Source organism: Orcinus orca, chromosome 2, assembly GCF_937001465.1.
Source record: "Orcinus orca chromosome 2, mOrcOrc1.1, whole genome shotgun sequence".
NCBI lineage: Eukaryota > Metazoa > Chordata > Mammalia > Artiodactyla > Delphinidae > Orcinus > Orcinus orca.
In genome coordinates this window covers 188,656,060-188,670,143 of record NC_064560.1, presented here as the reverse complement: position 1 = coordinate 188,670,143, position 14,084 = coordinate 188,656,060, and the positions used below count along the sequence as shown (strand labels likewise).

Below are 14,084 nucleotides of genomic sequence, written 5' to 3'. Positions count from 1 at the left end.
CAACTGATATTAGTGGATGCTTTATATTTGCTAGTGTCAGACCCTGTACCTGGCAGAGAGAAAATTGCTCTGGGACTTTCATCTGCCTCATCGGTGCCAGATTTCAACTTTGTTTTCTGACAGCATACATTTCAATAAGCTTTTAGACTAAAAGGTAAAGCATGTCATTAGAGAAGTATGAATCTATTTGTGGACTACACTCTCTATAAAGCTGAACTTTGTGTCTACTATTTTAGAAGCTTTGGAGGTTTTTTTAAAAAATGTCTTTAGGAATTTAAAAATTATTCTTCCCCTGCTTAAACCTCATTCTTTCCCTTATCTTCCTCTTCTAACCCCTTCCATTGTGCTCGGTGGATAACCCCGTGTGCACAAGCACCCTGAATCTTAACCGAGTGTGCCTTATTCATCTTAAGTAAAACCTCCTGTCCTTGGAGGATGGTACTTACCCAGCAGCCCTTTTACAGAGGGGCTGCTGGATAGGTCCCGTTGCTCCATCCTACTCTTATGCTCAACAAAGTAATGGTAGTTAAACATCATTTAAAAGTCATTTCCCATCAGAGCTTCATTTGTGAAGGCGCTTTTTTCCAACTCCCTAACCTCAATCCTGTACTTAACTGACTCCTGGGACACGTGCTTGCCTTTTCCAGTGACTTATTCAGGCCTAGCTTCCCTTTCGTCCAGTTTCCTTCCATCCCCTTCCACAATTTTAGCAGCCGTATTGATAACCATGCCAACACCATGTCAAGCCACCTTGACTTGTGATGTTTTAACCTTTACTTCACTGTAGCCATTCATAAGCCTAGCCACACATTGGGCCTTGTCACTAAAACCAGTCACACGTCTAAGACCTCTAATCAGCTTTCTTCTTTGACCGTGATCTTCTCTTTTTCTCCTTTCTCACACTCCCTGGGCCTGTTCTTCAATCCTCATTGACCCTGCCTTCCCTCGAGTGTTTCCTGCCCCTTTCCCCGCACCATCTTTGGGTTCCATGTGCCTCTTTACTGGCCTGGCATCTGCCTGGTCTGGCACACAAGAACCACTTGCCCTGTTAACCTTCCTCCTCGCCTGACATGGCAGTTGCTTTGATTACTCTCTAAACTTTTTTTCCAGTACCAGCTTTCTAAGCTTTTCTCATATGTCTCCAAAATGTGTCAGCTGGGTCTGGTCTGAAATTCATGCTGATAGTCTCAACAGAATTTCACAGAGGTTAGCAGACATTTTACTCCTCTCTCCTGAGTGGCATGTGACTTTTGCTAACCTCTTACAACTTCTCAGCCCTGCAGCCTTATCAACGTCGTCCTCCCTGTCTGAGGTGCCCACTTGTCCTACTGCCACTGAAAATCTATCGAATCTCTCTGGCTGCTGCAAACTCTCAGATTTTCTCCCCCGCTTCTTTCTTCTGCACCTTCAAAATTTCTGTGTCCAATTTGAAATGCCTATCAAATTGGTAGAAATTAAAGATAATGATAATATCAAGAGTTGGTGAGAACTTTGTTTTCTAAGGCATCCATTCACTGTTAGTGGGGAATATACATGACCTTTTGGAGGAAGGTACCTGTAAACATTGGCAGCAGTTAATAAAATTAATATGTACGTATGTTGTGACTTAGGGTCAGAGTCTAAACAGCCATGATATCCGATGCATATGTGATCATAAACCAGATCCTTGGCTGGGGAAGAGTAGCTACAAAGAGCATTAGTGGGGCAAATGACAAACTTTGAATAGAGAGTATAGATTAGATAATAGTATTTTTGTCATAAAGTTTCTGATATTGATAATTGTACTGTGGTTATATGAAAGGGCATTCTTTTTTTAGTATTTGCACACTGAAAGACATAGGAGCTTGATGTCTCCAACTTATTCTCAGTAGGCTCAGGGGAATTACACAGAGAATACTAAGCCAATGAAGCAAAATATAAACAATTGGTGAATTTGCATACTGGTTATATGGGGATTACTTGTGCTGTTCTTGCAAATACTTTTTGTATGTTTGAAATTGTATCAAGATATTAAAAAAAAAACCCATAGGTAAGGTATTATGATCTAGGAAAAGCTTTTTAAATAGGGCCCAGATACAATGGACAATTTTCACCAGCCTTCCTTGACTAAGGATGTAATTCCAAGTTTTATACCACTATCCCTTATCATGGAAGCCTATGGAACAAGATTAGAGTATAATTTTTCCAAAACAGTGTTATCCAAGTTTGTAGCTTTGTCTGAAGTCATTATAGTAAATAATGAGAAAGATGTAAAGATGACATTTATTGTCCTGTATGTATTATTTCTCACAACTGAACATATGATGAGATTTGGACTGCAGGCAATTTGAGGTTCTACTCTCTGGCAAGAACCTAGAATGTAGCTCTTCGTGGTCAAATGCAGAGCCATCTGCTTTAACAGGAGGTGGGTTAAGATGAGAACTGCAGGGCAAGGCCAAGTACTTTTTTGGAGAAAACAGCCGTGGGCCCTCTCCTACAAGATATAAATTGACTTTCTTAAGTTCTATGGCAGAAATATGTCAGCAATAATCTTAGGTTAGCACATGCTCAAAAAAGATGGAGACCCATTGTTTACTGTGGACATTAAAAAGAAATCTTAGTACAGCCCCCTAGGAATGTCTCCTTCTGAGTACTGTGACATTCTGATGAGCCCTCCAAAACTTGATTAAGAAAAGCATGTAAAAAAGAGAAACTTTATGACCAAATATATAGAATTATTGGCTCTAAGCCTTTCAGATATTTGAAGGTCAGGATAGTTGATTTTAAGACAGTTTTTCTGACAGTAATTAGCAATACCAGTTGCCCAGTGGGGCTGCTCCTGATAAATGATAGTAAAAACCATACCAGGAGGGGGAAAAGGGCAACCTATATAGCATTTTAAAAAATCACTGTTTTAGAGTCAGACTGCCCATGTTCATAATCCTTATTCTCTCACTTAACAGATATGCAACTCTAGATAATTTTTTTAACCTCTCTGGGTTTCACTATTTTCTAGAGATTACCTGTTTTCTCTGGGGATTATACTATTATTTTAATAGCACCAACTTCGTAGCATTGTTTATGAGGATCAAATTTGTTATCATATCCAAATAGAACAGGCACATAGAAAGTGCCCAATATCTCTAGTTGTCATTTCTTTGTCTAGTCTTAAAAGCAGTGAGCTGTGATGAGATACAGATTTTAAAGGAAGGCAGCCAAAACCCTGTTTTACATCGCTTAGTTCTTATCTGCCAGGAGCCCTTTCCCACTTACCGTGACTAACCTGGGTTACTAAGATGCGGCTTCTACACAAACGGCAGTAGCCAGGAGTGTAAACTGAGCCAACACCACTTAGTCCATTTTCGTTGTATGTCCACAGAGGCAAAAAGCCTCAGGAATATCAGTAAAAATTGGATACTCTCATGCTGTTTCTTATCATGAAGAGAATAAAAGCCGTTGGCACTGGCTTAAAAAAAAACCCTCATGCTTGCAGTTTGTTGAGAAAGAAATTGACAAAGACCTGAGAAATCTAATTTCTAGAATTCTAATGAATCCATAATTTTGACAGGAAAGTATTCAGGGTAGATGAGTTGGCATGGACCAAGGCCCACCAGGCAGAGTAGATCTTAAATAATTCTAGTAGTAGACAGTTTCCACTCACGTGCTTTATTCCGTCTGAACTTTTAAATAAGTCTTTTTTATGGAGAAATGTAATTTATGCCCAGTGGGAAAGGGGTGGGATGGGGGTAGGGGAAAGTGGATGTTCCATGAGTTATAAAGCTGAGAAGACTCTTCCTCTCAGATGTTAGTAATGATCTGGGTTTTCATTGATGTCTTTGACCATATTCATGCCACTGCTAACTCTGTCCCAGAATCTGCCTGCATTCTTGATTCCAGTGTTCTCTTTCAAGAGAGTAAAAATTTTATATCAATAATTCAACTCAAATTGAATAATATCCCTGTAGTCTTTTCTAAATTTTGTTTTATTTGTTATGTCACTGCCTGGCTAAGTTGTTTTTAGTTTCAAGGCCAAGCCCTAACCTTCCTCTAACAGAGTTGCTAGCTCTCTGGATAAATACAGAGGTGTAAAGAGACCAGAAATGCAGTTCCAGCACATCCTCAGTAGGCAGAGATCTTGTTAACAATGAAAACTTCATGCTCCATTTCACTTTTTAAAGCTCTGAACCTCACTAGTCCAGCTCTAAATACAGTAAGCTCCAGGACAGCTATGCCAAGCAAGGCCGGAAGTCAGGGAGAAGCGATCTAAATGCTCAGGAGAAATGGCGCTGGGTGCGTACGCTGTGATGATGAAGTTAATGGTGCTGGCAAGCTGTAAGACGCTACTCTCAGATGTTTCCCATGTGCTGACAGTCCGCATTCATTGGGTAAATAAACTTCATAGGCACTTTTCCATTCAGATTTTTAATGCTGTCTTTTGAGTGATGTTCTGAAAACTTTTTTGGCTTGTAACTCCTTGGAAAATCTGATAAAAGCTGTGGACCCTCTCTTGTCAGTAGAATGCACACATGCTTACATATACTTGAAAAAATTGTGCATAATTTCAAGGAATTTATATGCAACCTCCTCTTAATGATCTAACTGGCCATAAGAAATTTATCTTCCTTTTCCTAAAAGATTTCCAGAGGACTCTTTTTTACCTTTTAACAGTCTTAGAATAAATAATTCAAGATGGTGATGGTGATGATGATAACTACCATTTATTGAGCTTTTACTATTTGTTAGACACTGTGCATTCCTCATTTCCAAAGGTGAACTCTGGATCATCCCTTCCAAATTTGTCCTTCCTGCAGCCTTCCCCATCTCAGGTAACACCAATTCCATCTCTTCATGTGCTCAGGTAGGGCTGGGTCCTTACCACCACCAAGCTGTCACCTTTCTCCTAGGCTCCATCATCTCTCCTTGTTTACTGCAAGTGATCTCCCTACTTTCCCTCTTGAAAGTTAACACAGCAGCCAGAGTCATTGATCCTGTTAAAATGGAAGTCTTATCATACCACTGTTGTACTCAATTTCCCAGAGGCTTCTTATTTCATTCAGAGTAAAATCTGAAATCCTTACAATGGCCAGCAACCTCTGTGCTCTCCAGCTCCAGGGGCCACAAGAAAAAATAAAGAGAACCAAAAATGGTAAATAGGAAGGCTAATATGACAAACTCTAAATATGTACTTGCTCTCTTTTCTTTCAGCCTCTTTGAAAGACATAAATCTATATAAGGTAATAATTATAATGTATTATTGGATTTGTTAACATAGTTATACTATGTATAACAATAATAGCTCAAAAGGGAGGAAGAAAGAATAGAGCTATGTAGGAGAAATGTTTCTATATATCACTGGAATTAAGTTGGTATAAATCTCAAACTGTGATAATGTGTGTATGGTAAGCCATAGAGCAACCACTAAGAAAATAACTAAAAAAAGTGAAATTCATTAAAGAAATTAAGATGTTACACTAGAAAATATTTACTTAATGAAAAAGAAAGAAGTAAGGAGGAATAGAGGAACAAATAAAGATATGAAATATGTAGAAAACAAAAAAGTAAAATAGCAAGACATAAGTCCAACTATATCAATAATAACATTAAATGTGAATGGATTAATCAGTACAATCAAAAGACAGAGATTGTCAGACGGGGGAAAGATTCAACTATATACTGTTTACAGGAGATACACTGTATATTCAAAGGTACAAACAGGTTAAAAAGAAAAAGGATAGGAAAAGATAAATCATGCAAACGGCAACCACAAGAAAGCAGGAGCGGCTATACTAATATCAGACAAAATATACTTAACAAAAACGTATACTAGAGATAAAAATGGATACTTCATGATGGTAAAAGATTCTATGTTTATGGATTGAAAGTCTTTATATTACTAAGATGGCAATACTCCCCAAATTGATCTATAGATTTAACAAACCTCTCTCAAAATACCAGCTTATTTTTTATGGAAATTGACAAAGTCATCCTAAAATTGTATGGAAAACTCAAGGAACTTTAGAATAGCTAAAACAATTTTGAAAAGGAAGAATTAAGTTGGAAGACTCACACTTTTAAAACTTACTACAAAGCTACAATAATCAAGAAGTGTGGCACTGGAATAAAGATAGACATATAGATAATAGATTAGAATTGAGAGTCCAGAAATAAACCCTCACATTTACTGTCAATTGATTTTTTGACAAGGGTGCCAATGAGGAAAGAACAGTCTTTTTAACTAATGGTGCTGGAACAGCTGGATAACCATATGCAAAAGTATGAAATTGGGCCCATAACTCAAAACATACACAAAACTTAACTCAAAATGGATCAAAGATGAAAAGTAAGAACTAAACCTATAAATTTCTTAGAAGAAAACATAGGGGTAAATTTTTGTGACCTTGGTTTTGGCAGTGATTTCTTAAATGTGACATCAAAAGCACAAGCAACTGGGCTTCCCTGGTGGTGCAGTGGTTAAGAATCTGCCTGCCAATGCAGGGGACACGGGTTCAAGCCCTGGTCCGGTAAGATCCCACATGCCGTGCGCAGCTAAGCCCGTGCGCCACAACTACTGAGCCTGTGCTCTAGAGCCCACGAGCCACAAGTACTGAAGCCTGCACACTTAGAGCCTGTGTTCCACAACAAGAGAAGCCACCACAACGAGAAGCCCGTGCACCGCAATAAAGAGTAGCCCCCGCTCACCGCAACTAGAGAAAGCCTGCGCACAGCAACGAAGACCCAACTCAGCCAAAATATAAATAAATGAATAAATAAATAAATTTTAAAAAAGCACAAGCAACTAAAGGAGAAACATAAATTGGGATTTCTGCGGGGGGAGTGTGTGAAAATATTTTAAAATTGAATGTGGTGATGGCTGCACAACTCTGAATATACTAAAAACCATTGAATTTTACACTTCAAATTGGTGAATTTCATGGTATGTGAATTATATTGTGAATAAAGAAGAAAAAACCAAAAGGGGCAAAAAAGAAAAAACCCTTAATAGACGTTTCACAAAAGAAGATACAGAAATGTCCAATAAGGCACAGAAAGATACTAAATATCATTATTATTCAGGAAAATGCAAATTAAAACCATAACGAGATACCACTACATACCAAACAAAACAACTAGAATTGTAACAACTGAGGGTACTAGGTACTTATCTTACAGAGATTCCCACTAACCTCATATCCCTGCTATTGATAGAACTTACCCTGTGACACCACTCCAGGTATCGCAGCTCCTGCTGTTACAGTCCTTTGGCAGCCTATATATCTACCTTACCAATGTTGACAGCTTGGACCACTGGATAGAGTTGGCTGTTCAGCTTATAAAGTGTGCAACCCTGTACCTACAAATAAAGCATATTTATTTTATGAATGTCAAGTCTTCACCTTGGGCTGTTGGTCTATTCTACAAGTAGGAAGTAGGTAACAATGTTGTTTTAGGTTTGTCTTCTTAGATTTGTAGTTAATTTTTCTTAGTCTCCCCAGTAAATGCAAATAAAACACTTTCTATGTTTCAAGAAACAATAATCTATAGTAGTTCTGATTCCCATTTTATAGATAAAGAACTAACACTGAGAGAGACTTTATTTGCTCAAGACAGGACACAGTGGAGCCATTGTCTAGTTCAGGTTTATTGATTATAAAGCCCAGGTTCTTTGGATTATATCAAGTTGCCTCAAAGACAGGAGTACATTGGGTTATTTTTTTTTTTTTACAACTCACTTGCCTTTGAGTTTCAGAGTGATTTTTTTTTTAAAGATCAATACATTGATCATGACTTTAAAAAGCTCAGACTTTAGCAGAGAAAGGAAGTATGCAAATAGACATTTTCAGTGCAGCAAGATAATTGCAGTGGTATAAGTTTTTAATAAACACAGGGGGTAACATAAAAGGAAGTGATCAACTCTGCTGGAGTGCTTATTGAAAATGAGATAATTAAGTAGGACATTCAAGGATGTGTAGGAGTTTGTCAGTTGGTCAACTGACCTCTGAATGCCTATTTCTGTACCATGACTAACTATGGAAACCATATGCATAAACATCAGTATTAGATTTAAATAAGTGACTACTTAAAGGTAGAAAAATTCACTGTTAGTTTGCAGGAATGCTGTGTTCCTTTACACCTTTTTAATAATTAGCTTTGTGTTAAGATATAATTAAAACCTCTTGGCAAAATACGATAGTCTTAAAAGGGCCGTGCTTTTTGCTGGCATGTGCTTTGCAAAATACATTGCAAAACAACCAGCTTTTAGAGTTCTTTCATTCTGTTGCATCAGCTGTTTGGAATTTGAAAAACGGTCAAGATAAAAATTTGTGAGTTAATGAAGATTTTGCTTTGGTCTTTTATCAAATTGCGGTAAACTTGACAAATGAATATACTTGGGATACATGCTTTTCAGATTTTTTTTAGGAGAAAAGCTTTAATCTCTATCTGTGACTGTTTTCTAGGTGTACATTGTTTCTCACACACAAATGTTGTGTAAGATAGTGATGGTTAGTTTCTGATGAAACTATTATCAGTTTATCGATAAATGTCTTAGAGCCTATTATGAACACGGTTGTGGCTTATTCAGCTCCTAATTTATGTCTCACTGTAGCTTTTTTCTCTCTTATTTCATTATTCCTCTTGGGCTAAAATGGGCAAATTGAAAGGCAAATGGGAATCATTTAGTTTCAGGTGTTTTGATTCAGCCCTGTTGTGCTACTTCTACTTTCGAGTTATGTGGAACCATAAGAAGGCTACCTGCTGCCTAATAGACATTTTTAGAAGGGCTCTCCATAGACAATTCTGGAAAATAGGGAATCTGCTTAAAAATAGTGACCGGCCACTACTACAAAGGAAAGGCTGGGAGTTTTGTTTTGTTTTTTTCATTTTTTAGTTATTATGGTGGTTGATGTTTTGGTACTTTACAGCAAGTTAAGAAGTCTATGGTAATGGCAGAGGTTTCTGATATGCTGGATTTGGGAAAATTATTTTAAAATATGCAGATTTCATGTAATAGTTTTAATAGTAATACTCTGTGCAAATTCATTTGATTGTGGTTTAGGGTAGTCATTAACTTATGGAACTGTATTTATATGAATTTAGTAATATATTCTATATGAAACTAGATACTAAGAATTGTACAAAAATAATGTATTAAAATCAATGCCTTATGGTTAATCCAAAGTGGTTAAAAGGAAATATTTCCTTTAGTTTATGAATACAAGTCAAAGACAGAAAAAATATATTTCATTTTTAGATTATATAAATGGTGGAGAACTTTTTACTCATCTTTCTCAAAGAGAGCGTTTCACAGAGCATGAGGTGCAGATCTATGTTGGAGAGATCGTGCTTGCCCTCGAACATCTCCACAAGGTAAGAGATGCTTAACCTTTGGGATTTCCTTTTTTTAAAAATCTAGTAACTGAGGTAATGATGGAGCTAAAAGAGCTAATGCGTTTACATGTCATTGTCTTGGTGGAGATTGTGGAAGCACACTCATAGACCATTACCAATTTTTTCAATTTCATTGTTCCCTTTGTAAAAGTCTAATTTCCTTTTATAGTTTCTGGGTTGCAGATTAAAAAGGTAGAACCTGAGCATTTTTTTGGTTTTGTTCATGAAAAATTCTGATGCTTATTACAAAGTATCATTAGAATAAAGGATTTTCATTCTTAAAATAACCTTTAAGATGAACCCACAAGTCATAATATGTATTTCCTTAATTGTGACTCACTCCATTGCAGACTCTGCCTGTGCATCTTCGGAGTATGTTTCCCAATTAGCTTGGAATATTTGAAAGAAGCACTTACCTATGCTACCCAGCTATCCCCCTCTCCCACTCTCGCTTTCTTTTCCATTTGGTTCACCCCTAAGGTCCTCTCTTGCTCCCCCTCCCTCCCTCCTGCTCCGTTGCCTTCATGTGGCATGAACTCAGTTACTCAACTTTTTCAGTGGAATTCATATATGTATGTGATGCTGTTTGAACTCTATAAAATCGGTTTAAACTTTTAAAAAATATTACTTCAGGTACTATTAATCTTGATCCAAGAAATTTTGACTAAAAATATTTTTTTAATGAGGAAGCATTACTGTAGAAGCAAAGAGTCATTATGTAGACTAGGCTTGTGTGTATTTCCAAGAAATAGAAAGTACTAGAATAATTCTTATCAAAGTTGTGTGAGACCATAGGAGGATGACTTGAGTCGCTAAATTCGGATGATACAGGTACATCATAAAGCTGCTGTTTTTCTTTGTTATATATTCAGATGCTACACTAGATTACAGATTAAAAAAAGATGGAAGTGCTGATTATGGAGCATAAAAAAGAATGGAGAGAAATGAAGGAAAAAGGCAAGGAAAAAGGATGACATTTTCAAAGGGGCAGGGAGATTAGAATTGCAGGATGGCGGTAACGGATGGGAGAGGCTGTGAGAAAAGATGATGAGAAGATATAAGAAGGAAGGCATCAAGAAATGGGTAGATCTAGCCCAGAACAGGAACACAACTGGGCAGGTAGAGGGAGACAGGGTTCAGAAGAGGAATTCTAAGGAGAGTGAATGAAAAAACGTCTAAGAACAGGAGGGAAGCAGAGAAGGCTCTGGGGCGCAGGGCTGCAGTGCCATGGAGTGAAAGGAAGGGGAGTGTAAGGCGGGAGCTGAACTGAAGTGATAGGAACAGGCATCTGTATTCCTTCTGATAGAATTGGTGGTGTGGGGATGAACTTTATGCCTATGGTTATTTTTGTGGGGTATAAAGTAGTTAGGACATTTTTATACATGAGCCAAATTGGACCAGGGAATAGGCTGAAAAGCTTTGTTTTATGCTGAGGGGAATCAGATGTAATTTTTATAATATAAAAACGATGGTGGAAATCACCATAAATACCAGAGTAAGTAAACACAAACAAAATACAAAGCTCTGACAGGTAAGCTAGTAAATTCAGTTTTTGGTTAGTATGAAAACTGTTAATTCTGTTTCTTAAAGGGAAAATTCATGAACATTCATTATTATTAAAACAGGGTAATCAGAAACACAGAGGTAGAGAACATGATGAGTACAAGATATAAATGTAATTGATATAGAGGGAAGTATATAGCAGATTAGATCTTAGCTAAATTTCTCTTAATCTGACTACCTAAAAAGATAAATGCAAAGAGATATAACACAAAGCTAATAATGATAATCTTGATATAGCTACTAACACTGAGTTTCTCAGGAAGAGACAAAAACGGGGAGTTTACGTGGAAGTGATGAGGTAAAGCAGGTAGTAAATGACTTATTCCTAAAATCTTTTCCAAAGAGGTTGTTAAAAAAAAAAGTCATACTGGTTGTTAGGTGCTTGTAAGGCTTCAAGTCAAATGTCTAACAGACTGTGCATTTACAATATATAATAATGTTTTAAAATATGAAAAAAAAACCCACTGAGGTTCTTGGAAGAAAATTGCCTAGTGTTTTTCCTTGTGTAGTTTTTTGTTTCAATTTTAAGAAAGCATCAAGAATCTTATTTTTCATATACTTAGTGTTGAGGAAAGCAGTGTTTCTAAGTTTAAAAACATTTAATTCGGGCTGACATAACATGGAACGTGGAATTCATGCATATCAAGTACTTCTTATATAACTTGGGTAGATTCATTTGTCATAGAGCTGAAGTGTTTTACTATAAAACTTACATACAAAACAAAATAGAAGGATATTTAAATATCTAATTGATTTACATTGCTTATTTAGAACTAAAGATCAACTAAAATTAACCTGTGATCTTCAGTCTTCATGTTTAGGAGTGTATTATTCAACAAGCCTTTATTAATTACCTGTTTGACATATGACACTGTGCTAGATACTAGGTAAATGCATAAAAAGTGAAAAAACAGAGTTTGGATATGGTTATATCAAGAAGAACAGGAAGTACCTAGAAAATATCAATTACTTTTATGTAAGTACAATGTAAATATAGATGCTATAGGAATAAAAACAAAGAAATGACCAGTGTGGGAAGTGGTTACTCAGGAAAGCCTTCTGAAGCCATTAGAAGTGATGGACATGAATTGGCTAAGAAAGCACCTGAAGATCATCTGGAGTGAGGATGAAATCCATCAAGAACAGTGACCCAGGAAGAAGCAGTAGTCACAGTAGACCCAACAGAAGCTAGTCCGACAGGAATGTACCCTCATTATATGGAGCATGAAGACATGGTTGCAGAGGGAACCCTGAGATGGAGGAATTTAGATTTGCCCCGACCTGTGACTAAGAGCCGTCATAGCACCCTGAGCAGGAGAATGCCTTTTTTTGGTTTGTTTTAAGGTAGATAAGAAAGACTTTTCTAATTTATTTTTTGGAAATTGTTATTTTAATATGCATATTTGTTTGTTTTTACAGTTGGGGATTATATACCGTGACATTAAGCTTGAGAATATTCTACTTGATTCTAATGGCCATGTGGTGCTGACAGATTTTGGTCTGAGTAAGGAGTTTGTGGCTGATGAAGTGAGTATTATATTTTAATTTGAAGTTAGTAAAACAGAATGTAAACAATGATGAAAAATGAGCTATAGAATGAGCGTTTAATGGGATAGTACTAAACAGATTATGGATTTTTGTACAAGTTTGCCCAGAGGAATATTTTGACATGGATAACTGTAAAGTTTTTAGTTTAAAATTACCATGGAACCATCCTGCTAGAATTCCAGTAATCCTTTTACGGATATAACAGAATTCCCCAGTTAAAAACAAAACAAAATTATGCATTTAACTTTCTCCATAAAATATAACTGAAATTTTAAAATAACACTTTGGGCCTTTTAGGAAAATCATGGCTTAGATAATAGCCAGTAAAGAATTACAAAACAAAGCACATACAGTTTACATTATAATTACAAGGTAGGACATGTCATGGTGGCTCTTTGAACTCACTTGACAAGAATAGCAAGGATCTACTAGACCTAATTTTTTCATAAACTTGCTGTTTTTTTGCCCATACAAACTAAAATGTAATAGCTAATGTACAGATTTTAAATATGAAGGACTTTGCGTTTTCAGCATTGATTAAAATTTGTTTATTGTTAAAGATTTATTTCATAACGTTTAAAATTGTACATTTATTAGTTGTAATTAGATACTATTTATGTAGCAGTTGTAATAAAAAGTACATTTTTACACTGCTAGTTTTTCAAGACAACTAAGTAATTTGAATGCCAGTTCCTTGCTATCCAAGAAATTATTGTTATAGTATACAGAATCACAGTTAAATTTTTGTAATAAAGGACTTCTTTACTGTAATTTGGGTTCCAAATTAGGTGTATCTATTTCTGATTGTTTGCTTTTTAGAATATTGCCAAAGCAGTCCTAGGTGAGTTAGATAAGTACTAAAATTATGAAAACAAAGGATCCCAATTTTTTCTCATATCTATATTCAATCACTTATCAATAAATATTTATTGACCACTTCTACTATGCTAGATATTGGATAATACAGTGACAAAAGGGAAATGGTCTCTGCCTTCATGAACCTGAGGGTTTAACAATATGTTGATTATCTTTGATAGAAAAATCATAGTTATGAAAAAGATGAGATGAATTTTTGAGGATTTTTCTTCAAAGTTTGATTTTTCAAACTTTGTTAAAAATTTTAGTGGCAACTTGAAAAATGTGACAGCTGAAATATGTTGATGGTTGTTTCCTCACTAAACCCTACTACAAGTAAAAGTAAAGGTGTAAAATAGGCATATACTCAAAAGGGAGAGAGGAAAACAGCAACCAGATTCTGGAAGATGGACAGCAGAAATACTAGTTGTAACCGATGTAACACGCCTGAAACAGCTGAATCCTAAGCCAGTAATATGAGAATCCCCAAAGCAGGCTAATTTGCACCTCTGACCCCCAGAAAGGCTCAGGAATTGGGGGCACCAGGCATCGCTCAAAGCAAGAGTGCAGGACACAAGAGAATTAGTTGGAAGTCTATATAAGAAACAGGTACCCCCCAGATCTCAGATATACACTATCTCCGTAGGAAACCTTGCCTTTCTGACCCTCATGGAAAGCTGACAAGGTTAAATAGACAAAACTGTGGATTCAGGGACAAGGGGCACGGTTGAGGGAGAGGACACCGTCAAAGC

General features: G+C 36.5%; 1 protein-coding gene across 4 annotated transcripts in view; it reads left to right on the top strand.

Annotated features, from left to right (window-relative positions):
• Positions 1–14,084, top strand: part of RPS6KA5 (ribosomal protein S6 kinase A5) — a 182,077-nt gene that overhangs the window by 98,599 nt on the left and 69,394 nt on the right. For 3 of the 4 annotated variants that reach the window (XM_049706990.1, XM_033418734.2, XM_004262337.4), the window contains 2 exons: positions 9,230–9,345; positions 12,349–12,456. In XM_049706990.1, coding sequence (XP_049562947.1) covers positions 9,230–9,345; positions 12,349–12,456 — 224 coding nt within the window. Of the gene's footprint in view, positions 1–9,229; positions 9,346–12,348; positions 12,457–14,084 lie in introns of those variants that run through there. The other variant, XM_049706991.1, reaches the window with a different exon arrangement.